This window comes from Ursus maritimus, unplaced genomic scaffold (genome assembly GCF_017311325.1).
Source record: "Ursus maritimus isolate PB19 unplaced genomic scaffold, ASM1731132v1 scaffold_26, whole genome shotgun sequence".
In the NCBI taxonomy this organism is placed as follows: domain Eukaryota; kingdom Metazoa; phylum Chordata; class Mammalia; order Carnivora; family Ursidae; genus Ursus; species Ursus maritimus.
In genome coordinates, this window is record NW_024425119.1 from 1,391,280 (window position 1) to 1,418,159 (window position 26,880).

General features: G+C 48.6%; 1 protein-coding gene across 12 annotated transcripts in view; it reads right to left on the reverse strand.

Annotated features, from left to right (window-relative positions):
* Positions 1-26,880, reverse strand: part of CACNA1C (calcium voltage-gated channel subunit alpha1 C) — a 639,879-nt gene that overhangs the window by 250,941 nt on the left and 362,058 nt on the right. For all 12 annotated transcript variants that reach the window (XM_040641994.1, XM_040641995.1, XM_040641988.1 and 9 more), the window contains exons 4-5: positions 7,038-7,177; positions 450-589 (exon numbers count right to left, since the gene is read on the reverse strand). In XM_040641994.1, coding sequence (XP_040497928.1) covers positions 450-589; positions 7,038-7,177 — 280 coding nt within the window. The remainder of the gene's footprint in view (positions 1-449; positions 590-7,037; positions 7,178-26,880) is intronic.

Here is a 26,880-nt window from a genome sequence, read left to right on the forward strand (position 1 = left end):
TCTGATTGTTCTTTGGAAAAATACAGAAAGTAGAGATAATCTCATTGGCTAAAATACCTTGTGCCTGAGCCTTGGGGATTAGCCTTCTCTGCTCACCTGGCCCCTCTGCTGCAAATGTATTTAAATTCCCAGCCCAGGGCCCTGGGGGGATGGCTCAGATGGCCAAGGGATTTCTTTCTCTGGGTAGCCTGTCTTCATTTGGCTGTTTGGCTGCTGTGGATGTTCTCCAGGTGTTCACAGGAGCTGGGACCACGGTGTGTTTTCAAGGATTTGCATCAGAGTTAGGTTCTTTAAAACAAAGGAATTCATTTAAGAAAAAGCACCTCCATTTTTATATGGAATCAGTTTTTTTTTTTTTTTTTTTGCGAAGTGCTCCTGGCAACTCAGCACAGGACAACAGAGGAGGGTGACAAGGTACCACTGCGAACCAGAAGAATGGCTTTACTTACTTGGGACTCCAGATACCAGGCGCAAGGGGCGCAGCACGCGGAATGCCCTCAGTGCCTTCACGTCAAATCCAGCTCCTTTCCCTCCCAGAGCATTTGCCCCGTCAGCTTTGGTTGCTTGTTCTAAAATTGCACTAAAAAGCCTAGAAGAGAGGAAGGGGATATGGAGCTGTCAGACCCTGAATTCTCTGAAGGAAGCTTGGCAGAGCAGAATTTGCAGGCATCCCCAGTGCAGGAACCAGAGCCAAGGTGTGTGTGTGGGAGGGACCGTGACCATCATAAGACGGCATTCCCTCTGTGTGTGTATCGCCCTGCCAAGGGCATCACCACTGCCCAGAGAGGTCTGAGAGGCAATGGGCAGGCCCTTTGCAGTCACAAAGCTGTACACGAACACAGCTGGTTTTGTGTAAGCTGGGCAGCCTGGACAGAAGGGTACCATTGCTAAAGTTTGCTATAGTATCTCTGTTCCTTTGCTGGGCCCTCTCTCCATGCCAGGGTTTCCTAGCTCCTGTCCTCACATGGCCGTGAACCACATTCTCTCTCGTCCCCATACACCTCCTGACTCCTAATGATTCCCCTTTGATTTTGTCTGGGCACAAATAGGTGACCCCATGGAAATTGGCTTTGTGCTGCAGATACAAGGATGGGAAAGTGACCACTGGTTCAGCAACATGCAGACTCCTGAGACTTTGAAAACATCTATTTTGGAGAAGTGATGGGGACAAATGCCTAATAGCTATGGGCTCAAGAGAGGATAGGAAGAAGAGTCTGAGATAGCTCTATCTACCAGAAATATGATGCAAACCACAAATATGAGCCATACACGTAATTTAAACTTTCTAGCAGCCACATTAAAAAAGTAAAAACAGGTGAAATGAACTGTGATAATATATTTTATTTAACACAACATAACTCAAATATTATCATTTCAACTGTAATAAATACAAAGAATTTTTCATGAGATGTTTGTCACTCTTTTGTGCTAAATCTTCAAAATCTGCTATATATATTACATGGTCAGTGTGGTTTCAATTCAGATTAGCCACATATCCCATACCAAGTGGCTATGTGGCTGGTGGCTGGTGGTTATGGTATAGACAACCCTTCTGAGGAATTTGGCTGTAAAAATAGTAGAAGAAAAAAGATGGTTGCCAGAAGAGGGTGTGGAATCAAAAGAGTTGTGTTTGTTTTTAAATGGGAGATACAGCAGCATTTTTATATGTAACGGGAGTTGTGTAACAGAGATAGACAATCTGATCATGCAGAAGTGAGAGAAAAATTACTGGGAGGATTACTATCCTGCAGGAGACGGAAGGGGTCTCCTGCACCCTGAGGGGTACTGGCCTAGATAGGGCAAGGGATGGTTTATCATGGTTCAAGAGGGAAGGCATATCATAGGGGTACAGATGTTCTCCTTGATTACATCTGTTTTCTCAGGGAAACACGAAGCGAGGTTATTGGCTGAAAATGTGAAAGGGGAGAGGTATTGGAAGTTTAAAGGGGAAGGCAAAGGTATAAAAGACTCACCAAAGAAAGTGAAGGAGTGAATGGAGTAGGCACACAGAGTAGGATTGCCAGGTATCATCAAGGACCTAGTTGAAGTTGGTGGTCACAGGTGTAAAAGTGAACCCCATCAGCTCAGCTTTGCGTGTTTCTCTACCCCTTTCAGTGGCACAGCTTTAGGTACCAGATGGATCTCCATGTAGTTGGACTTGACTGGGGTTGGTGTTTTTCCAAATGAGCATGGTAAGTAAAGAAGGAAGCTGACTGTACATGCAAGTGAGAGACTGTGATGCGGCTGGGCACCTAAGTTGGTTAAAAGGAGGACTGGACACAACGGCCAGAGGAACAGAGAGAATGGGACAGGATGAATGGACTGTCAGAGTCAAAGTGTTAGAGGGAGTAAGCTGGAAAGATGGCTGGTGGTGTTTCCAGAGCTGGGTGTTTGGTTCGAGATTATGGGGTTATTAGTTATGGTAGGGATACTGGCTACAACCATGGGAGTGGGCAGCTGAGACAGGATGGAGTCAGGATCCCTGGGGAGGTGGAGGGAGATATCAAGGAACCAAGAAGCTACTGGAGGGGACAGCAGGAATAGTGAGGTTGGAGAGAGTTGGGAGTGAGCCAAGAGCTCCTGTCTTCAAAAAATAAGGAGTTCCCAGAGGCCTAGAGGGGACACCATAAGGAGAAGCAGGGGTGAGAGGGTCTGATCACACACAGAATCAGAGGTTGCTAGGAAGGGGAAAGGGCCAGCAGTCTGAAAGCAGAAATAAGAGAAACGCAGGACCTCTCTCCTGACCTCTGGGCTGCCAAATGAAGCATTTGGGAGAGAGTGGCCATCTCTTGAGAGACTGTGATGGAGCATGACCCTTGGGGGAGCCAGGAAGTTAAGTGAGTAGCCAGAGACAAAGCTGCAGGTCTGGGGCAGCACTTGGGCCACTTGCTCTGTAAACGGAGTTTTGCTGGAGTTCAGCTACACCCGTTGTTTTCATACAGCTGTTGTCCATTGCTGTTTTCCCGCTAGAGTTGAAAAGTCGGGACAAAGCGCACAGCTTGCGAGCTGAAAAATAAGTACCTGGCCCTTTACAGAAGATGTCTGCTGACCCCTAAATGGGCAGTGCCCTGTGGGGAGCAGAAGGCACAGTGGAAAGTTTTCAGAGATAGTGAGGGAGAGGGGCACAGGACGCAAACCATGTGGGAATGGGAGCCCGGAATCTTGGGCTCTTAGGATAACCAAGAAAAATAGGGGAAAGGACACATGGGGGCAGTTTCTGTTCTTTGTACGAGAGATGACTACTGATTCAGTGTCAGTAGAGTGTGTGCTGGGTTGTGGCCGGGGGCCAAGGGGGAAGCACAGGTATCAGAACTGGGGTCCCACATCTGACCTGCACTCGGGGCCAGGGCAACTTCATTCTTGAGGAATAGGCTTGAACCCGTGAAATGACTCATGCCCAGGGAACTGGATCTGGAAACAGGGGAGGCTACAGCTGGGGACTTAGTTTTGCAGAAACTCAAATCCAGGCAGGGCCCAGCAAGGAGGGGTTGATCTAGATGAAGGATTTCCAAACTGTTCTATGGAACTGTTCGGGGACCTCTTGGGCAGCAAGGCCAGAGATAAGTGGCTGGAATAGAGTGGCTTTCATGGCTCTCTGAGTAACGCTTTGCTTGAACAATGGGTTCTGTAGCTAAAAGAAGTTTAACCACTCTGGCCAGACCACATCTAAAGTCATTCTCAGCCCTCTGATTCTTTCAGCTCAGCTTGGCAATTTGATGGTGTCATATGTTAGCTGGTGATGCCTTGAACCCCAGGCAGAGTTGCCAGGATGGGGGAAACGGGCTTCTTTCTCTGCAGAGAAATGTTCTTTCCACTGAAGTCTAGATCACCGAAATCTTAGAAAATGGAGACTAGTTTGCAAGTTTGTCAAACAACATTCCAAATCCAAACCAGATTTGGTTCCTAGTATTTCCTGGAAGAAAGCAATGTGCTTATTAGGGTACAAGATGTTCGCAAAAACATTATTTATTGAAGGGAACAGAGGTTAGACAACTTTCTTCTCTTTTCCCTGCCCCAACTTGATGCAGACACTTTATTAAGTGTCTGATTTTAATTTTGAAAGGGTAGAGAATTCAGGAGGGGGTCTAGGAGGTGTTCTTGGCTGGTAGGGGCTGGTGTGTTTCTCCTTGATTAAGTACTATAAAGCCAAACCCACTGCTTTGTGCCTACCTGTCCCTAAGGGCTGGGTTCAGATGCGGATGCTTGGTGGGGGCATTCTTCAGGAGTTGTATCTGGCAGTTCCTTAACTGGACTTGGAGCTTTTAAAAAGAGGACAACATGGCTCTAGAGGGCCCAGCAGATCAGAAAGGCAGGGCCACCATACTGGGAGAGAGAGAGTAGCAAAAGCCCTTGTGGCTGGAGTAGAATGTCTCAGGCAGGGGGATCTAGTGAGGATCCCTAGGTCCCTGGGTTGGGGTGGAGAGAGGTAGCTCACAGAGGCTTCTGAAGTCCTCCACACTTTCATTCATCAGTCTCATCTCCCCACTGTACCAAGGAGACTCTTCCACTTTAGGAAGGAAATGTGACAGGTCCGTGGGGGTTAGGCAATGCCTCTTGTCACAGGCCCCCAGCATGCCAATGCAGAAATGAGAGAGCAGCTCTCAGCCTGGCACTCAGGCTGCAGGCAGCCAAACTCAGCTCTCCCAGGGAAAGGCAGATTCCGTTCCGATTGTAGGAGGGCCCAAGAAACTTTCCCCTAAGTGGCTGCAGAGGAAGGGCCCAGGAGAGTAGATATTTCCCAGGAGATGTAAGGGAAGCAGACAGATATCCATTTAATATGGTTAAAAAAAAAGGGCAGGAAAAGGAGGCATAGCTGTAGAGAGGAGGCTGAACTACACCGTGTGTCTGTGTGTGTATGCGCGTGTGTGTGATTTTCCTAATTAGATGGATGGGCCAAGATTTAGACTAGACAGAGAGCCCCTAGGACCAATGCCCTTGGAGAAGAGAAACTGGGTGTCAAATATGTCCATGTGTGATAATAATGGGGGAAAAGCCCAAAGGGTCATGGTGAACCATAAGCTAAGCAGACCACTAGCATCGTAACCTCTGTGGCTTAAACAGTTAACCAGAGGCATCTTTTGGAAGAGAGCCAAATCTGGATGCTTTCCTCTTCATCAGCCTCACGGCCCCAGGAAGATGTGACTGAAATCTGGGCTGACCCCATGAAGTCTGCCCTCTGTGGTTACTGGGAGGAGCAGCAGGCGAGGGATAAGGCAAGGTCCAAGCAAGCAGAAGTCGCCAGCGTGCGGCCCATGGTAAGGCATCTGCTCCTCCCCCAAGCTCCGGTTTGAGCTCTGCCCTGTGCTTCCGGACGAAGGGGGCAGAACATGGGACACAGTCAACTCTAACTCATTCCATAAACATGAGAAGAAGATGTAGCTTCTCTGCTGAAACCAAATTAGTCCCTGAAGGCACCCTTATCTCTCTATCAATCTCCTTCCTGGGGCTCTTTTCTAGGCCTGTGTGAAAGGTTCCCTGGAGCCCCAGGCCGTGAGAAAGACTGAATTTGAAAGGATTTAGGGACATGTGGAACAAGGCACCTTAAATGCCTTTGTACGGTTTACAGAGTTAATTCAAGGTATTTGTTCTGTTATTCTTTGTTTATCCTGGTGTGAACAGAAGCAGGAAGATCTCTTATAGCGGCACCCTTGCTCTGAGTCCTCTGAAGCCAGATGTATGCTTGGCAAATACTCTAATAACTTTAGTACTTCTCATGTCACCCAAATATCTTCGGTGTTAATGTGGCCAAAATGTGTCATTCATTGGCTGTGCAAAAAAAGACAACAAAGAAAAACCCCTAAAACAGTTCCAAACAACCATAATAAGTCATCCAGATGGCCAGAGGCAAGGAAGTAACTTCTAAATGGTCTTGATTTTCTCTTGTTATTTCCTGCAGCAAAGACCGGACACTCCCATGAGATGATGAGTAGTGAGTGCTCTGGAGGAGTCCAGAAGGACCTGTGTCTTCACTGGGATGGCACAAACAGTGCCAATCAAAAACAGCCTCCTGGGGTGTGAGCCTAATGACATATTGACCTTGACCCTGAAGCCTGTTGGGACTGCACAGGAGTAAAAAGGCAAGGTGGCCACCACGTGACCACTCTCCAGGCTCAGAGAAGTGACGGATCAGCCCCGAGAGGCCTCAGCTTGTTCTTGAAGTAGACTGTGCTATGAAGGTGCCCTCCCTCCACAAAAGAGAGGGCTGGGTGGAAGTCATCAGCTGTGTCTTAATGAATTACATGTCACATAGCACATGTACGAATACTTCACAGAGCATCTTTTTGTAAAGTTACTAATTCCTAGATAAGGAGATTATCACTTCCGAATTTTGTTTATGACTTTTCACATTGCTTTTTTTTTTTAAGCATGCATTGACCTTGCTTATCTTAGGCTACAGTGGAACAGCATGTCTGGGGAAGGTGTGTTTGGTTCTACTTAGGCCACGCACGACCTTGGCCCTTCACAGTTCTCTGCTGTCTCCTCACCCACCCATCTCAAGCAGCCTGTTTCCTGGGGCCCCAGATGAGGCCCGCTGTAGAGGTGAGAGAGGGCATCCCTCACACCCTGTATGCCAGCTGCACCCTCGCCCCCATGCCCAGGGCGGCTCGCCAGGCCAACTGGACAAACCCTGCTCAGGGACACAGCAGGGGAACTGGCTTGAAGAGCTGTTGGGCCGCATGTGGTTGGAGATGGAATAAAAAGACCTCAAGCAGAGGAATCTCCTCAGCTGCATAGTGGATCCGGGGTTTCATTAAAAGCAGTCACATTCCACTCTGTGGTGTGTGTGTGTGTGTGTGCGTGCGTGTGAATGCACGCATGTGAGTGTGTGTGTGAGGGAGATGTTCCTAAGTAAGAGCTCTTTTCCCTTTGCAGAAAGTCTGAATTCAAAGTGACTTGTAATGGATTCTCTCATCTTGCCTGATGCCCAGTGCCACCGTGACCAAATCAGAGATACAAACAACAGAAGGAAATGGAGGCACATGTTGGTGGATGGTAAGGGGTGAGGGGAGGGAAGAGAGAAAAGTAGTGATACTTACCCTACAACCACAATTATAAAATCTAGTAAATTCCAACCATTGCGGAGGTAAGCGTTGGGATGAAAGAGAAGTCCATAGGCTATTACTTTTAAAAATGCTTCCACAGTAAAAATTATGAGAAAGAGATATTCCACTCGTTCCTAGGAAACAGAAATAGAAGGGAGAGAAAAATAAAGTCAATGAGATTGGGGATCTGGAAAGTTCTGAAGAGCAGATCTCACAAGCAGGTGGACGAGAGTGCTGCCCCTCTGTGGTAGGATCTAGGGGGACACTGGGTGGGACTCCCAAGCCAGATTACCAATTCCACAGTGTGCTCTAACCTTAGAGCTCCAATTCATTGGGCATTAAGGTGGTTTTTTTTTCTTCTTTTTTTCTTTTTTTTTTTTTAAGCTTCAAATGTCCCCTGTTGAAAATGCAAATGTTAGGGTGGGGGGAAAATTACACATTTTGGAGAAACATCTTATTTAGTTAATCAGCGAATGTTTCATTGTACCTTCTCGGATGAGAACTCATAATGTCTTGATCTAGAGAGAAATGATGCCAAGACAGAGGACAACAGTGCTCAGAAAGGAGGGGACAGAAGCACAGGAAAAGTGTGCCACCACCTTGAGGTAAAAAACCCTGAAGGTAACAGAAACCATCTTGGGGGAGTGTACTAACCATGTTCTCAAAACGATAGACCAGAAATAGCCACAAAGAAGTTGAGACATTGAAAATCTCCTAACAGCACCTGACACACAAGCAATCTACTCATATACTCTGACCCTGAACTTGAAGTCTCTCTTTCTTGAGAAAATAAAAAAATCTCTGTACAAAGACATAGATCCAGTCAGCTGAGAAAATCAGCATTTCCAGGACAGAGGCAGGCACTGGGGTGGGGCAGTGAGGAGAAAAGGCTCATCTCTTTTCTCAAGGAGTGGGAGGTAGTGTTTTTCCTCCCTCTGCCACCTTGAAGAAGGCTTTGCATTTAAGGATGAAGCTCCTGTCCCTGGGAGCCCACACTTAACAGGACAAACTTGTTGGCTCAATTAGAGCAAGCCGACTCTGTGTGCTGATTCACTGGCTTCCCTCACCACTAATTGCTTTCTCCCACAACCTTGTTCCCAGTGCAGAGCCTTAATGGCCCCACTAGGGGAAGGCTGCCTGGATGCCTTCATGCTCCACTGCTCGCCTCTGCAGGAGCCTCAGCCCATCTCTCACTGGAGCCACAAAACCCTGGTCCACGTGGCATTTGGTCACAGATCCTCCAAGCAGGATAGGCCCAATCACAGCCCCCAGGAGGCAGTAGGTTCAGAACTCCTGGACCTATCTTCCCATCCTCTGTTGGGTCAGTTGGAGCTCTCTGAAGACCTCCAGGTCACACCCACACTGTGGAGAGGGGTCATCACCTGGGAAGGCATACCACCACCGCCCACCACCCCTTCTAGCCTGCTGGGAAGGTGCTCCAAGACCAGGGGCATTAGAGCCTGATGGGTAGCTCTGTGAGGGGAGGTGAGCCCACACACGTGCCTGTGCTCCCATCCATTCTTCCTGATTTGCTAGACTTGGAATGAGTGCTGGCCTCACTGTGCCCAGCTCAGGGTGAAGCATTTGAGGATGCAAAGTTTAAGAATGCCAGATTCTGGGCCCTACCCAGACCTACTGAGGCAGATCCCCTGGCTATGGAGCATGGAAATGTGAATTGCAGATGATTCCAGGTGTTTCTGAGGCACCCTAAAGTTTAAGAACCACTGGCCCATGTGCTAGCAAAGGCCCTGATCAGGCAGTAGCTGTGGGAAGGGAATGGAGAGGCTGGCATTAATCAGCACCTCAGAGACAGGATTGTCTTTTACTCACTACCCATTACAGCATCATTAACTTGGTCTGTCATGTGGCTGCCTCGGGTGGCTGAGCATGAACCAGGAACAAATAACAGCATGTGGGAGCCTCTGGTCTTTTAAAATTAGGTGACATTGGGTTAAAGTGTCCATCAGGATGGGGTTGAAAGGGAAAGCATGTTATGAAAGGCACAGTGCAACCCGATGGAACTTGTGGAAGTTGTGTGTGGAGGGAGGCATCCGATCAGCTGGAGTGAAGGCTCTGGGGCTGGAGAGGTGGGTAGGAGCAAGATGACCAGGGGCTTTGGGGCTGTCCCGGGGTGCTTGGATTCTATTCTGAGGAGACAGTGAATGTTGGAGTCAGATGCCAGTCCTATAATCTGGCACCGGCCTAGAGAGTGAGGGTGGTGATGGGGGTGGAGGGAGTCGGGGGGTGACCCATGCAGAGACCATGGAGGCTTGAGCCAAGGTAGACAGTGGGATTGGTGAGAACTAGGTGGATTTGAGAGATAGAAAGGATGTAATTTGGTTTCTGGTTCCATGTGGGGGTTGGGGGGAGAGGTAGCAAGAGAAGTATACTGTCCCCCTCCCTGAGTTTCCTAACTTGGGTGATCCTGGATGGTGATGCCTCTCACTGCAGTGGGGGACTTGTGGGGAGAGACATCACTTCTGGACTTGATGACTTAAAGCATTTGTGGGACTTTCAGTTGGGGCTACTGGTGATCAGACACAGGGGGTCAGAGGGTGTTCAGCTTGCAGAGGAGGGCTGAATGAGGTTGCCTTGGGAGAGCGTGCCAATTAAAGAAAGGAGAGATGAGGCTGGAATCTCTCTCCATGAGGGGCAAACTCATCCCCTGGAAAGCACTTTCACACTATGGGAATGTACCCCTTTGGCAGAAGTTACAGGATCCTGCTTAAAGTGCTTGAGTTGGAGAGACAGGAAGAATCTTTGAGGGTATCTAATTAACCTCCTCACTTGAAAATCCAGGATGCTGATAAGATACTAAGGCCAGAGAGATCTGTGCAGAAGATGGGAATGCAGATTTCCTGACCCTAGGTCCCAAGGTCCGTTCATCTCATCTTGCCTTCCTGGGTGCCAAGGGAAAGTTTCTCACTGGTCCCTGCTTATCCCCAGAGACACAACTGGGTCAGAGTCCTCATACTAAGTTGTTTAAGGATCTGAGAACTAAAAAGGGTCCAGGGGGCGGTAAGAAGGGGTCCGGACAAAGAACCCTGAGAGGGGGCAGTTGCCCCTTGCTGCAGGGTCTGGACCACAGTCTTCTGTGCTGCTGAGAGCATGCACGTGCTTTGTTGTATTCATTCTGACCTTAGGGAAATGAATGCCCTTGAAGTTGATCCCACCCCCACAAACCCAAGAAGGAAACAAACAAAAATGTAAACAAGTGAAACAGCTTGGTTGATCCTTTCAAAACATATGTTGTTTTGCCACAGAAACACCTAAGGGCAAAAATGAATGGAGTGGAGAATTGCAGAAGTTTGTCTAAGACCTTCCTCTTGCTGCTCCAATGCCTTGGCACCTCCGGTCCTGTGAACACACGCTCCTTCATAGCCCTCCTCCTGCCTGAGTTCTGAGACCAGAGCTATGTGCTCTCCTGAATCCTGAGGGGCCACGGAGCTCTTTGAGAATGCACAACATTCAGCTTGTGAACTGCCCCCTTTTTTTCCTGTGATTTTGGGAACTCAGGAACTTTGGAAGCCAACCTGGAAAGACTAAGGTTCCCATTCCTACTGTTCTGTGTTGAGGCTAGAAAAGGTCAAGGAAGCATGAAAACCTGCAACTGAGAGGACATTCAAGGCTGGAATGGGAATACACTGGAATGGAGTCCAGGGGCTCCTGGAGGACCCCCTTCCCAAATCAAGGGTTAAGTCCTACCTGCCTGGGGCAGGTGTGATGACTTCAGTCTTTAAGACGCTCCTGTCTTCCTTCCTTCCTATCCAGGGCTGTTTCCCCTTACTGCTGCCTTTCCATCTTCATCTTCTTCTCCCTTCCTTTCCTCTCTCCCTGCTCATTTCTCAGTGCTACCACTGGCAGGTGGTGCCCATGGCAACACCCATGTCTCAAATACTTAGAAAAATTCAATGGAGAGAGCCTCAGATTCCAGGAACCATGATGTCCTCTAAACACTTGTGGAACTAATAGACACTGATGAGTACAGTGTTTATTTTAGTTTTCCCTTTACCTTTTCATGTACCTGTATCCTACCTTTCATTCTATAGGACAGAGACTCAATTATCTTTTGATGGTGATAATCTTGATTCTGGTGCCATTGGCTGTGTGTCTTTGGGCAAGTCACTTTACTTCTCTGGGTCTGTCTCCTTGTCTGTTAAAGAACTAACTAAGCATTAAAAAAATGCAGTGCTTCAGAGAGCCCTGGGCTTCCACAGTGCTTCTCTGGGAGTAGTTACAGGTTAGGGAAGGCTGAGAAAGTGGGGCTTTGCTCACTGACAATCCTCCCCCCGCCACCTTGAACCAGAGCAGCACCATTTGAACCCACACACTAAGTTGTCCAAGGATCCTTACACAGTTCAAAAGAGTCCAGGGAACCCGTATGATGGGGTATGGACAGACACTACACAAGAAAAAGAAATAGCCATCTCTGACTAGTCTGGAAGACTTTTATTGGCTTTATATGCTGGTTTCTGCATTAGATTTTCTTTGAGAAGAGGAATCACTGCTTTTTTGTCTGTCTGTTTTTCTTGGAACTTTGAACACCAATTTCAAAGTGATAGAGGACTTCCAAAGTCTCTTCAAAATTCTATGGCAAGTGAAGAGGCCAATTCCTGGTATGTGTGCAGTTTTGCCTAAGTCCCAGTCAGATTCCAAGACATGGAAAGGAACAAAGAGTTCCTCTCCTCATTGTTCTAAGGATCACTATAAATACAAATAGATTTTATAATAAAAAGGTCCTTCAGTAGGAGATCACTAATATTTGTGCTTTAGGAGAACATGGACTCTTTATGAGCAGAAGCCATGCCAGGGTAGAGCTCTTCAGACAAGGACAATCATGTCATGTCTATACACCTGTGCATGTTCCTGCACACACACACGCACACACACACACATGTACACACACATGGCACAGCTGGGTGATGTCCACCATCTGTGTTGAACACTGTACAGCTAATACCCGCTATATAACAGACCAAGTGTGAGAATTCATACTAAGAGAGCCTGTGTGTATTCACTTAAATTTATGCAAGTGTATTTATTGAAGCTGCCAAGATTTCTACACCAAATAGAATTGATGAGAAGCCCAGTCATACATCTCAGTACAAGGTGCAAAGACAGGAAACACAATAATAATGTGTCAAACAGCACCTTGTATTCCAGATTGTTTCATAATTCAACTTGACCTCTAAAACAGCCTCCTGACTATCTCTAATGAAGGGAGATGAAGAAACTGGAATGCCTTAGTTCCTACTCTCTAATTCTTCTCTTGGTCCTTCACTCCTTCATTCAGTAGGTCACACACATTTCCTGAGGGTCTGCTCTGCCCCACACCACTTGCTGCATTGCAAGTGTCTCTTAGGACACGGAGGGACTTGGCAAAATATGAGAAGTTGGAAGGACCTCCTACAAGGACACACATCCCAAGCTCCTCCTTATATAGAAATAAGAGGACTTGTCCAAGGCCACACATCCACCCCATAGATGAGTAGTTGTGTATCCCAATGGCTGGTCTGGCGTTGCTCCTGCTGTAGCACAGCTGTCTCTGTCTGTGGACTGACTGGGATCCTGGATTACTGTGCCCATCAAGGGCCGCTGGGCAGTAAAGGGCCACCTACGTGGTGTGACTGGAAGGGAGGGAAGCAGGGATCCCCAAGTCTTCCTCTCTTGGGGTCTCTATTGGGGCCTGGAATCCAGCCATTAAGAAGCCTTTCTTCCATCAGCGGATGAAGGATATTCATACAAGGGCATATTAGTCAGCCATTAAAAGGAATAAAGGTCTGATAGGCTACAACATGGATGAGCCTTGAAAACATGACACTAAGTGAAAGAAGACAGTCATGAAAGGACAAACACTGTAAGATTCCATTTATATGAAGAGTGTAGGATGGGCAAATTCACAGAGACAGAAAGTAGAGGAGAGTTTATAGAGGAGGGAGGGAGGAACTGTTTCAGGGCATGACAAATTTTGGAAGTAGAAAGTGGTGATGGCCACACAACATGTGGAGTATAATTAGTGCCCCTGAGGTGTGCACTTAAAAATGGTTAGGATGGCAAATTTTATGTTATATAGAGTTTACCATAGTGAAAAAAAAGAGAAACATTCCTTTGGATCTTAAAGGTTTTCCTTAGGGATCTCCAACCAAAGTACATGATGATAAACCTATATCAGCCTTCACTTTCATGGGGACTAACTCATCAGAAAGTTGAGAGCGTAATCTTCTGTGAAACCCTGGACAGACGCCTGGACAGATGCCTGGGGCACCTGGATTGGGAAGAAGGGGGCTGGAAAGGGACGTGGAGTCCCCTGAAGATGAATGCTTCAACTTCACATTTTTTTGAGGGCAGGCCCTTCCCAAGGGCCTCATTTAGAAGGTGTCTGGTGGTTCAAATGGTCTGGTCTTAAGACTCAGGACTTCTAGCAAAGAAAGAGGGGACAGGACAAACCATTTAATACCCTAAGAGTAAAGCAGCTTTGGAAAAAAACATTTCACCTATTTAGTGAGGGCAAGTAGCAACTGAGGTTGAGTGAGTTGAGAAGTATGTCAATGTTGTCGGTTTTACAGTAGCTCAGTTTAAAAAAAACAAAAACTCTCCTCCAACTGGACTGTTTCTCCATGCTTATCCATGATGCTAAGTTGAAGTGACTTATCCACTTACTAATTTCTCAAGTTCACATCTTCCCCTCAGGAGGCCCGTCTTGCCTTGGCTGCCCCAGCCCAGAGGCACCTGCCTCAGATCCAAAGAGTGCCAAGCAGCCCACCTCAGATGTCGGGGTATGGGCCTGTCTGCTCCTCCTGGACCCTTCACTGCCCTTGTCTCCAAGACCACATTTCTGTCCATCCCTGGGTCCCTCCCCAGTCCACGGACTGTGTAAACCCCCACAGGGTAGAGACTGGCCTGCTTCAGCTTTCTGTCTGGTGTCCACTATGTGGTCAGTACAGAGGGAACAGTCAACCTTTGTTACGTCTGCCTGCATCCCCCTCTTGGAGTGCCCGAATGGCACATGGGCCAGCCTCTTGCCCACAGCAGGAGGTCCCTCCAGTTGATCTCCTCCACCTCAGGCTGCCATTTCCTTCTAAGGTGGCCTGTCCTTCATTGGGCAGCTCTGGCTGTCAGAATATGGCCAGCCCCCTCCCTCTCTAAGGAGTTCGCTTTGGCTCAGGGATATTACCTTTTCTTTGGGGGTAATGGAGTGGAGAGGGTGACAGATATTACCAATCAGGGCTGAATTACTCCTGGGGACAATGGGGCATTTGCTTAGTGACCTGTGGGCTAGAATGTAATCTCCCAAATGGAGAGAGTGTGCAGCAGTGGCCTCAAAACTCTCGTAAATGCCCCCCCCTTCTTTTGAGGAGTCACACCAACACTTGGCCCAGGGAAATGGATGCTGTCTGTTCTGCCTGTCCCCAGTGCCCATCTCCATCTAGGCCTCCTTCCCTGGTTGGGAATTAAAGCAGCTCCCTAACCCCTCCCATTGACATCTGGGCTGTTTTACTGCATAATAATCTCCAACAGCTCCCCTCTGCCTTAAAGTGGAATCTAGCCTCGTTAGCCTGGCTCCCAGGTCTGTCACAGTCCCACCCCACCTGTCCCTCCTGCCTTATTCTCAGCCACCACCCTGAGCTCCAACCACATTGAAAGGCTCACCACCCCCAAACCAGACAGGCTCTTCTGCGCAACCCTCTTCAAGTCTCGCCCCTTTCTCTACCTGGCTGACTCCATCTCAGATCCAAGCCAGCTCCAGTGTCATCTCCTTGTGTGGACTTCTCAAACTTCCCCTGCCTCCTCTGCCCCCAGTGGGCTGGAATTAGTCAGTCCCTCTCCTCAGCTGTAGCACCCTTTCTTCAGATGATAGCACTCATCACAAAGTGTGTGTTTTGTGTGTGTTTCTCCTCTCCAGGGGCAGAGGGGGTGCAGAGCAGAAGCAAGTGTCTTTGCCACCTTTGGTGAAGAAGTGTCTTTAAATGAAAGGCAAAGTGACAGAGGAGAGAGGGCTTTGGAGTCAGATACACCTGATCACATTATTTCTCTATGACGAACTACATAATTTTCCTAAACTTTGGTTTCTTACCAGTAAAGTGGAAATCGTGGTAATTATGAGAACTAGAAACCAGAGTCATCACTCAAATGGTAGCTGCTGTCATTCCTGCCATCCTAGCACCTGCACACAGTAGGGGTTCTGCACAAGTTCATGGAGTGGACATCCCTGCTCAAGGGGACTCTGCGTGTTCGCCCCTGAGGTCCTGGCTCTGCTTGTTCCCATGACAGCCTGCTGGGCAGCTGGAGTTGTCAGTGGCACCAGCCCTGCTGCCTTTCCCTGTCTCTTCTCCTTCCCTGGCCTCAAGGCAGGTAGCACAACTCACTTCTGTGCCTCTTTAGATCCTCTTGACTTCAACAAAAACTAGAGACTTAGTCCTCATACCTACTTTCGATGATCAAAGCAACTTAAAAACAAAACAAAAACAAAACTTTCTCTGTATCCTGTTTGCTGGGTTCCACGTGTTCCAAATGTCCTTCCCCCATCTCCCACTTTAGCCCTTAGATCTACAGTAACGGCTTCTATTCTGGCAAAAGAAACTCCCAGCCTCAGAGCTGTGGGCATTTCCCTTGTGTCTCTGGGAACTTGACAACAATCTGCCTCTTGAAGTGGCTTATTTCAGTTATGGCAGACAAGGGTGAAGGATGACAGTCAGTGCTTTTTAGGAGTAGAGGTACCCATGGATACGGGAGGTTTGCTAACCATGTCGTAATCACCACAGTGATAACTCACTGGGTAGCACTTTACAGTTGAGAAGGCACTTTCCCAGACATTTTTATGTTGAGTCTCATGATCTCTTTGTGAAACAGGAAGGGTGGGTACTTTCTCTCCTTTTATTCCTCCTACTCCCACTTTTCTTTCCTCCTCGCATCACCATCATCACCATCACCACCACCTTCACCACCATCATCACCACCTCCACCACCATCATCATCATCACCATTGCCATCACCATCACCACCTGCACCATGATCACCATCACCACCATCACCTCTGCCACCTCCACCATCATCACCACCACCACCATCACCATCACCACCTGCACCATGATCACCATCACCACCATCACCTCTGCCACCTCCACCATCATCACCACCACCACCATCACCATCACCACCTGCACCATGATCACCATCACCACCATCACCTCTGCCACCTCCACCATCATCACCTGCACCATGATCACCATTACCACCATCACCACCACCACCTCTGCTACTTCCACCACCATCATCATCACCACCACTGCCATCACCATCACTACCTGCACCATGATCACCTCACCACCATCATTATCACCACCTGTACCATGACCACCATCACCAGCTATACCATGATCACCATCTCCACCATCAGCACTACCACCACTATTATCATCACCACTGCCATCACCATCTCTACCGTGAGCACCATCACTAACTCCACCATCATCACTACCATCACCACCTCCACCTCCACCTCCACCACCACCACCACCACCACCACCACCATTTCCTCTTCCTCCACCACAGCTGCTGTTAACACCTGAGTCTGAGCCTGGATGTTTTAGTTATAATATTAATAGTAACTCTGCGTGATAGATTAAAAATATTATCTCCATTATATACACAAAGAAACTTGTCAAAGAGATTTATTAATTTTCCATAAAGTCCTGCAGTTAGTAGGCAGTTGAGCCAGGACTCTAAGTTTAATGTTTTTCCCTTTGTTTGTGGTTATAGCGATAGATGGACCCTACCAACTCAGCCCTCAATGATCCCAAGGCCCATTTACTTGGCACCACTGTGAGAATAGGAAGTGCATGGGGATTTGTTGGGGCTATGCTGACTGATTTTTGTTGAAATCCAGCAACAAGAAGCAAGTGCTTGAGATGCACAGCCTGCTTGGCTCAGGGCACTCTGTATTCCCACTGACGGTGTGAAACATGTGGCTGAAGATGCTGGCTAGAGTATGGACTCCTACACTCTCTTCCCACTCCTAATCAAACCTGGTCACTATTTGTGAGCAGCACTGTGGCCATAAACCAACCACTAGTCTAACCCAATGGAGGCCAGTTTTTCCCTTCTATCCATTGGCTATGGAAGGGGCATGTAACTCATGCCTGGCCAATGTGACATGAAAGGAAATTATTGGGGATGCCCCCAGAAAAGATTCCTCATTGATTTAAAAGGGAAAGAGAGACATACATTCAAAAGAGCACTATAATCTCTTTTTTAGCTGGACACGCTCATCATGTCTGTATATGAAGCTTGGAACCATGGCAACCATTTGGGGATCATGAGGACTACTAGTTGAGGACAAGAGTGACATGCTGATGGTGGCAGAGAGAAAAGGTAGAAAGAACCAGACTCCTGGATAAAGTCGTTGAACCGGTGAATTAACTCAACCAACTTTGGTGCCATCCTAATTTGTGGCTTATTTTATGTGAGATAAAATTTCCTTATTGTAGAAACCATTTCAAACTGAGTTTTCAAGCACTTGCTTCTGAAAGCGCCCTTGCTGATAGGCTCTATTTGCTATCTCTACACGTCACTCCCCGTTCAGCCTCTTTATCCCACTGCCTTCTGTGCTTCCACCCCTTATCAGCCATTTGGGCACATTAGAGCTAGGCTTAGCTTCACCCAGCTGGGAAAGACTAGAGCTCATAAACACCGTAAGACAAATGCTCCTCTGTCTCCCAGTTAGCTCTCGGCCTGTGCGTGAGATGCTTATTTCAGATTATGGTCTCAGACTAGATCTAGAGAGCTCAGCCCAAATCCCCATCAGAGGGTAGCCCATGTAGTTCTGCGCTTAGCCTTGTTTCAGTGCAGGGCTGTCAAGACAAAGGATACAGCTGCATGAGGCAGTAACATTACAGTCCTGAAAGAGGTTGGGTGAAGAGGCACAGAAGATCCCCTTCAACATCCCAGCACCAGAGGCCTGGAGATGGAGGATATGGATGCAGACCTGGCATTTCTCTCCCTAGTGTGGGTTTGTTTGTTTTTTCACCCTCAAAGGATGAAGAAATTTCTGAGCAAGGAACTTTCCAGAATCTCATTTTTATCATGCCACATCCCTCCTCAGGAACTTAAAGGGATTCCTTACTCCTAGTTGATTAGGCCCCAGCTTTTCTGCTTGAACTTTTCCCTTCCCATACTTTGTCTTTTCCCAACACCCACTACTCGAGTTAAGATGCTACTTTCCTGCATACCTAGTTCTATTCCAGGCTCTGTGACTTCTAGCGTGGCATGTTCTTACTTCCTCTGGGGCCAACTGGATTCCTCCTCCCATCAGGGGGTTGCTTTGACTTCTCTAAGGCTTTCAATCTCCTTTCTCTGTGGGCCCTACACCCTTCAGGGCAGTCATTTGGAGTTTTTGCATAAGGCTTTATGGTATGTTTTAAACACCCTCAGACTGGCAAGTGTCCTGGATTTCTCTTCCCCCACCAGGGGTGTGAGTGCACCGAGGGCAGGAACTATATGTCACACTTTCCCTCTGTCCCCCACTGTGTCTTATACAGGGCTGGGAATTGAAGGCTCACAGATCCTTCCAAGTGCTGAGTCCAAAGGACACCTAGAGGACATCGAGGTTGATTTTGCAGTCTTGGCCTTTTTCACGCACCTTGCGCTTTTTGCTTTACAATGTGCTTTCACATCGTCCTCTTATCTGCTCCGCAGATAGCCCCGTGGGTCCACGGGCTGTTGCCCAGCCCTTGATGTGCAACTCCAGGGGATAGAAAGGAGGGGCTCTTGCCCAGCAGCAGCCTTACCCTCTGCCCCCATGAAAACACGTAGCATGTCACTATGAAGAACATGTACTGAGGGGCCCACCCTGAAGGGCACGGAGACTAAGGACTGAGATTGCAAAGGTTATCAGACTTTGCTCTGTCCTCTAGGGCCTCATGGTCAGGCCAGGAGGCAGGAAGGATGTACCTGATGGAGAGGAATTCTAGCACAGGGTCACATTTGCTACCTGCCAAATGACTCCTGTAGGTAAGAAGCAGATTAAGAACTTGGAAAAAGGTGGATTTCCAGGGGTTGGAGGCTAAACATATATGATGTGAGCTGGGCCTGAGGGGTGAGCCTGGGTGCAGTGAGGTGATTTCCATATGGGAAGTATAAGTTCCCACAGAGACATAAGGAGAAGACCATTTTTGCTAGAGAGTTTGCACTGTGGGAGACAAAGCTGGAGAGACAGGTAGGGTCTAAATTCAAACAGGTTTCAAGCGACAGGATAGAGTCTGTACTTCATACGAGGGAGCTGTCCCTGGGATTTAAGGTCTGTGGTGACTTGGACTGATGATGGTTTGTGATCAAGGGGTGATGTGTGCCAACATACGTTTTATGAAGATGAATATGGAAAGCAGTCCCAGACAGATTACAGCAAAGTTGGGAGACCCTGCAGTAGTCCAGGAATGAGGTGACAATAATTTGAACCAGAGAAGGATGGAGCAGTGGGGTACGGACTGGTTCAGAAAACACTAAGACGGGAGGTGGACAGTGAGGGGACCATTAAGCATGACAGCAAACTTCATCCAGAATGATGGGAAGAAGGAGTGTTATGTGTGGAGTCCAGAGCAGGAGCTGGCCAGGGCCAGCAGAGTGGCCTGGGCATGCCACACAAGGTCTCTGGGTTGTGGTGTCCTTACCCACTGAATGCAAAGTGTGGCCATATAATCTCCACTCCCCTTCCTGCCTCTGGCTTGAAGGCTACCCAGCATAATGGGAATTCCATGGCACTGGCAAATCTGAGTTTTAAATTTTAGATCTCTTAGCTATAAAATGGAGATAGTATCTTCCTGTTGAGACTCTTAAAGACTGAGGGGAAAATGTACGCTAACATGTTAAATAGGAAATACTTGAGAAATGTCCCCCTCCCTCCCCCCTTCCCAGTGGTTCTAGAATCCCATGGTATCTGAGATGTCACACAGACATGACGAGGAGGAGAAGCAACAACATCCAAGTGAAAATGTGTGCAGGGCAACTGGAGACGATGGTGGGTCAGAGCTGAAGGCATGGGTTCGAGAAACCATCTGTGTAGATGAAGTTGTGATCGTTACGTGCAATCCATGGTCAAAGAACAAGGTGAAGTTGATGGGCACAGAGGCGAAAGGTTTGTGAAGGGGATGCTGGCAAGGGGGTGGCCTGTAGAGGCATTTACCAAGACCAGCATCATTTTTGCCATGTCCACGTATGTTTAGTATTGTTTACCTAATACTTCTGCTTTCAATCAACTTGTTTTTTTCATATAGACATTTAGGAAGGAGATTTTTTTTTTAAACTAGAAATATCCCTGCTACCATAGAAGGTGACATAAAAAGAATTATTAAAAGTGTTTGTCCATGTACTACCTAAAATCATCTCACATGGCAGCCAGGATACTTGCCACACTTGGGGAAACACTGTGCTCGAGAATTGTCCCTTGAAAGGATCAGACTGACTCTATGTGGCTTCAGAAGATGGGACTCATTGGTAGACATGACAGGGAGGCCGATTTTGTCTCCTAGGAGAACTCTTTAGAGCTGGTATTCTCCAGTATCGGGAAGGGCTGTCTTGGGGCAGGTCACCTGTGAGTATGCATTTAGGGACGAAGCCTCAGGTAGAGCTTACACATCTCTTGCAAGGTCCCTCTGATGACTAGTGGTACTTAATACCATGAAGTGCCCTCACATCTGTGAGCAAGATGGAAGCAAAGGAAGTGAGTGCATGAATGGATGCATGGGTGATGGATGGATGCATGGAGGGAGAGAAGGGCTATTGTCCATGCAGGCATGGGTCCAAGGGCAGCACAGGGCTTCTGCTGTTTTGACTAGCCCTCTCTCCTCGCAAAGCACCTGGGCTTGCCCGGGCCTGAGGTTGCTCCGGGTCTTGTGGCCCCACAAGAGCACCACCCCTGTGTGTCCACTGGATCCACCAGGCTGGATGCCTCTTCCGCCTCAGCTTCTCAGCCTACCTCCTGTGCTGAGACAGGCAGGTGGCACCATCGATCCAGGCTCCTCAAAAACCAACAGGCAAGGAAATAAATGCCCACCAGCGGCAGCCCAGCCACACTTTCCATATGGTTCAGAGATGTTAGCATGGACATCAATTTCAGGGAAGAAGAGCCATGGTTGGGCAGCCAGGACCCTCTCTGCCTAAGTGATCTCTGGTGCCAAAGGGAACACTCCCCTCACCCAGCCTCTGTTTCTGCTTTTTTTGCCCCCTTAATGCTCTGGTTCTGTCTTGCTGGCTTGCCCAGAAGGTGTGGGAGGACCATCAGGCTTTGTGGTGTGCAGAATGCATCTGGGCACTAAACATCAGGCTGGAGGGAACCTGGAAGCTTTTGGGGTCCACTGACTTCTTTTCCAGATGAGGACAGTAAGGCACAAAGAGGGGTAAGGACTTGCCCAAAGCCACAAAGTTGCATAATACAAATGACATGGTAATAACCCCCATTTACACGATTTTTTTTAAAGTGCATTGCACGTATGACTTTCTGATCTACTGCATGCTTCCTCGAGCATCTAAACTTCCACAGCACTTCTGATAGGACCAGGGCCACGATGGGGGAATATCCTGCCCCATGCTGTAGTGAATGGTGAGCACACCTAGTTCCTCCATCAGATGGAGGTCAGGGCCCATGCTGCATCTGGGTATTGGCATGCCCGAAACAATGGCATGATACTGGTCGCAGAGCCACAAGGATGATCTGCTGCTGGCTACCCTGACTCCTGTGTACATTACTTTACCTTCTGGGCCTCAGTTTCTTTAGCTGTCATACAAAAATAATAAAACCTACCTCACAGGGAGGCGGTGAATTTGAAATAAAAGTACAAAAATAATATTTATTAAGGCCTTTTGTAGTTGTCAAAGTGTTGTGTAAGTGTGAGTTATCATTACCATAAAAACGAGCAAAAAAGAAAAAACAATGACCTAACATGTGACTTGAGCAGAAAGAAGCCCTGAGTTCTCAGTGAAGACTAAAGCAGACATGAAAGCTCCTTAAGCATGAGCTCTGTGAAGGGCCCTGGAGCGGGGCTGCTGCCCCCCGCTCGTGCCAACACTCACCTCTGGCCTCCCTCTGATGTCTGATAGCCTCAGCCACCTATCCCCTGTAGTACTGACAGTGGGGTTATTCGGTGGAGAATCACAGACTCCTAGAGCAGAAACCGAACCCCACAACATTGGAGCCCCTTCCCCGAGCTGCTACAGCAGGTCTTCCAGGTCGGCTATCAGGATCCTGCAGACACTGATGACACCTGGGGCCACGGAGAGTCCAGGGCAGCAATGGTGCAAAGGTAGGGACTCTGCTCCGCGGGCGACTTCAGCCCACCTCCTGCCCCAGCAAATCTGTGAGTTCACCCCTGATGTCCGTGCCTCATTTCCCCGCTGGCCACCTGCCTCCCCAAGGGGGCTCACTTGCTTCTCCTCCAACTCGTGCTCGGCTTCTAGAGCATGAACTCCTCTCGGAAACTGGCCGAGGCCTCTACCAAAAGCAGATCTAGTTTAAAAAGTGTTTCCTGCAAACTGCAAACAGTCATAATTTTGGCTTTTTGTGGGTGTCTCCTTTCCCTTATAAAAACGGGCCTGTTCTCCTTGCTGATCAGTTCAATTATAATGATAGAAACCAGAGAGCTATAAAACCCGGGGACATGCCCTGAGAGAGGAGTTGTGGTAACAGTGATTCATGGTCTGTTCCTCTGGGGACCTCCACAGAGATAAGATGGGTTTGAGCTGTCTCCCAGATGAAGACAGATTTTGTGGTAGGTGACAAGGGGGATGGGACTCTTGGGAGCCATGATGCCTGGGTTCCCTGTGCTCACCTTGACTTTCACTGGGTCCTGAGGAAGACAGCTCACGGCCCAGCAATGCAATGGTGCTTGCACACTGGGCTTGTTGGTGGGATTCCCCTCATCCTTTAGTGGCCACCAAATGAGGTTACTGGATCTGAACGCCTCACAAGTGGGCCAGACTCTTGGCTCCTGGGTCTTGTCCCCTGCCAGACCTGGGCACAATACTCTACAGAGATTATCTCCCATCCACCCTGGGAAGTGGGGACCATCATCATTCTCATTCTGCAGGCTGGAGTCACGGTCTGCCTGGCACCAAGCTGGTGTCTTAATCAGTATGTTTACACGACCTCTCAGCATACAGCAACACATTTGGATCCCTGGATTCTGTGTTGCCTCTTACTGTTTCCTGTCTCTGGAAACAGAGCAAGGGCAATGAGCAAGCTGTGGCAGTGAGAGCCCCGACCTGGAAGTCGGAAATCTTGGGTTCTAATTTTAGTTTCACCGTCATCAAGCTCGGTGACCTTGGTCAGCCACACAGCCTCCGTGAACTTGATTTTCCTCATTCACACAGGAGCAGGCTGGGTTCTGTCCGTGGATTGCAAACTTTGGCTCTCTGATGGCTACCTAGAAACGTCCTGGGCACTTGTTAAAAAGACAGCCCCCTGGGCCTCCATCGCAGATCTGTTGAATCAGAATATTCTGGGAAGGGCCCGGGAATCTGGATTTCTAACAGGCTCCCCAGCTTTTGGAAAGTGTGCAGGCTGGAAACTGCAGGTGTGCATGGTTTCCATGGATCTTTTCAGCTATAAGATTCTCAGACATATCTCTGCCTCCTGGGAGCGAAGAGGCTCTCTGGGGACAACCTGGCCCTGCCCTCCTGACAGCAGGTGTGGAGCTAGGCCTGCAGCTGCCCACACGGAGCAACGTGTGGCTTCTGTAGAGACATCGGAGGCCAGGGACAGCGCTGGGGCACCAGGTGACGCTGAGTGAGCAGCCGGTGTGTTTCCAGGGTGGGAGGCTCAGCAGCAAAGGAAGGCTGAGGGACTTCAGGGTGCTCAGGCCTGCTCTCTGCCATCAGCCTGTGGTGACAGAGCTCCCCGTGCCCAGCTTTGGGGAAGAGCTGTGGGGAACACACAGGAAGGACTTTCCGTATTCCTGTGAGAATACCAGCTGTACAACCAGAGCTGCCCTGTATCCAGGAAGGAGTATAGAGTGAGTGGTGATGGAAGAACAGAGATGGGGGCTGTGGGAGTTTAGAGGGTAAGGGGGAAGGAGAGGAAGTGGTGTTTACTGAGCACCTGCTGTGTCCTAGCACCGGGCCTCACATGTACCTGGCCCCAAGGATCCAAGAGCTACAGGTGACCCTCCCTGAGCTGGGTAGGGAAAGAGCAGGCAGGGGAAGCAAAGCCAAGGCAAGCGTGAGGGAGATTAGGTCTACTGATTCCTGCAACCTGTCCTGGGAACTAGCTGGAAGACTACATGAGACCACGCCTCAAGGTGTCAGGGCCCTGTTGCTATTAACCATCTGTAGGTCCTCAGGCAAGACACTGAGGGTCTCTGGATTTCAGTTAGAAATAAGAAGACCTGTTCCACTGACTCATGGGATGAAATAGAACATAGCGGGTCTGTAGAAAGGTAGGGTCACTGCTGAAGTCTTAGGCCTTAGTGCGTACAGCCTCCTCTCTCACTCTGCACACTTCCTCCCTCGCCAGAGTTGGCCTGAACACCCAGGCACATGGAAACCCCCTCCTCCATGAGCTCTGCTGGGCTCGCCAGGCACCGCTGGGCTCCTGGTGCACAGAATACTGTGATGTTCCTGGGAGTGAGCAGAGGAACGGTATCTATCAAACAGCTCCCAGCATCTCCTGCAAATTTCTGAACTTGACACACAAGCCATATCCTGGACCCCTAGTCCACTATGCTGGCATTCTTATAAGATGAGAAACAGACACACACAGGGAGAAGACCATGTGACAACAGAGGCCGAGGTTCAGGTGATGCATCTAGAACCCAAGGAATGCCAAGACTTGCTGACAACACCAGAAGCTCAAAGAAAGGTATGGAACAGATTCTCCCCCTAGAGAACAGCCCTGCTGACACCCTGAGTTTGGGCTCCCAGCCTCCAGAACTCTAAGAGAATACATTTCTATTGTTTTAAGCCACTCAGGTCATGATGTTTTGTTAGAAGGCCACTGCCTGTGATGCTCCCAGATTCTCTTCACACAGAACTGATGTGACACGGCACGGGCATGGGGTCAGCTGCAGCCTTGCCGGTCTCCTGACCACCCACTGCCAAGTCACCACCCAAAACAAGCAGAGTACTTTATTTTTATTTTTTTAACAATAATTTTTTATTATGTTATGTTAGTCACCATACAGTATATCCTTAGTTTTTGATGTAGTGTTCCATGATTCATTATTTGTGTATAACACCCAGTGCACCATGCAATACGTGCCCTCCTTAATACCCATCACTGGCCTATCCCAATCCCCCACCCCCCTCCCCTCTGAAGCCCTCAGTTTGTTTCCCAGAGTCCACAGTCTCTCATGGTTCATTCCCCCTTCTGTTTACCCCCCCTTCATTCGTCCCTTCCTTCTCCTACCGATCTTCCTTTAATGTGCTCTGTTTCTTCAGTAGTGCCTCTAATGACATGTCCAACCTCTCAGGGGGCATCCCATTGGGTTGGGAGTTCACTGGGATAATGGGAGTCAGAGCACAGAGACATGGGGCCCACAGGCTGGACGCTCCTTTCAGGGGGAGCAAAGCTGGACTCTGAGACGGCTCCATTCTTCTACTGACCCACCAACCAGCTACTAGCTGTGGCCTTAAACTTCAGCAGAGTGTCTTCCAGGTGCCGCACACTGTGGGGCACACAGAGACTGAGAAAAGAAGAACTTCACCCTCAGGGAGGTGGCAGTCTAGGTTGGTAGGACTAATACCTGAAAAAAAAACCCAATCACCAAGTATGTGATTAATTGGCCATGGCCAATGCCATAGCTGGCTTCATTTGCCAGGGAGGCTTCCTGGAGAAGGTGGCCAGTGACCTGAGTGCTAGGGAAGGTGTAGAATGGAAAGCTGGAGGACAGGTGGGGATCCAAGGTGAGCAGCCAAGCCGCTCAAGCACAAGGTGTCTGAACACCGGGCTAAAGCAGGGGTCTGCAGGGGAGGATGGCATAGAGGCTGGAAAGGCAGGGTGCAGTCCCATCGGGGAGGGCGTCACCTGTCAGGGTAAGGAAACTAGGCTGTGTTCTGCAGGCAGTTTGAACAAATAATGCGTAAGTGAATCTTACGAAAGCACTTTTCAAGTAGAATCGAAACAGATTTTCAATTTCCAAGCAAGTAATACAAGATAGCCTTTCCTTTGAAAGTGTTTCTCAGCTTGAAAGTGCTGAAGTCATGGGGCTGAATGTTTGATCTGATAAGGCCTCACTAACACAGTATAAACATTCCAAAGCTGACATTACTTTGCTTTTAAAAATCGACCTCACAAAATGCTAGCCATTCTAGGCCTAGCCAAGACCACACCTCCACCGAGAGCCTTCCTTGATTGGGCAGGTCAACAGTGAGCCACCTCTCTCTTCTGCGAATTCTTTTGTCTTAATCGACTGTGCGGTGCTTCCTGGGCTCTTGTCAAGATTTCACGGATCAGTAAAATAGCAAGACCAAAAAGATGTTAGGGACAGACTTGAGTTGCCAACTTTTCATTCTGCCAAGTAGAAATATTGAAAATAACAATGACCATTTATTCTCTCTTTTGTTTTATAAAAGGAAGGAGGAACAAGCCCAGAATGAAGAGCAGTTGGCAGCCCCCACCACCCCTGCCATCATTCATCCACTCACGTAGGCCTCTGCTTATTTTTCTCATCTAACTGCGGCCTCGTAAATCTTCACTGTGGACTGGCACAGGCCCGCACACTGGCATTTGGGAAACTTCAGTCCTTCCCATTTTCGAGCTCATGGCGTACTTCCCATGTCCTTCCTACTAAGGCGTCCTTTTACTCAAATCCTCTAGGATTTGGTGCCAGCTGACCAGTCTGTGGAATCTGGC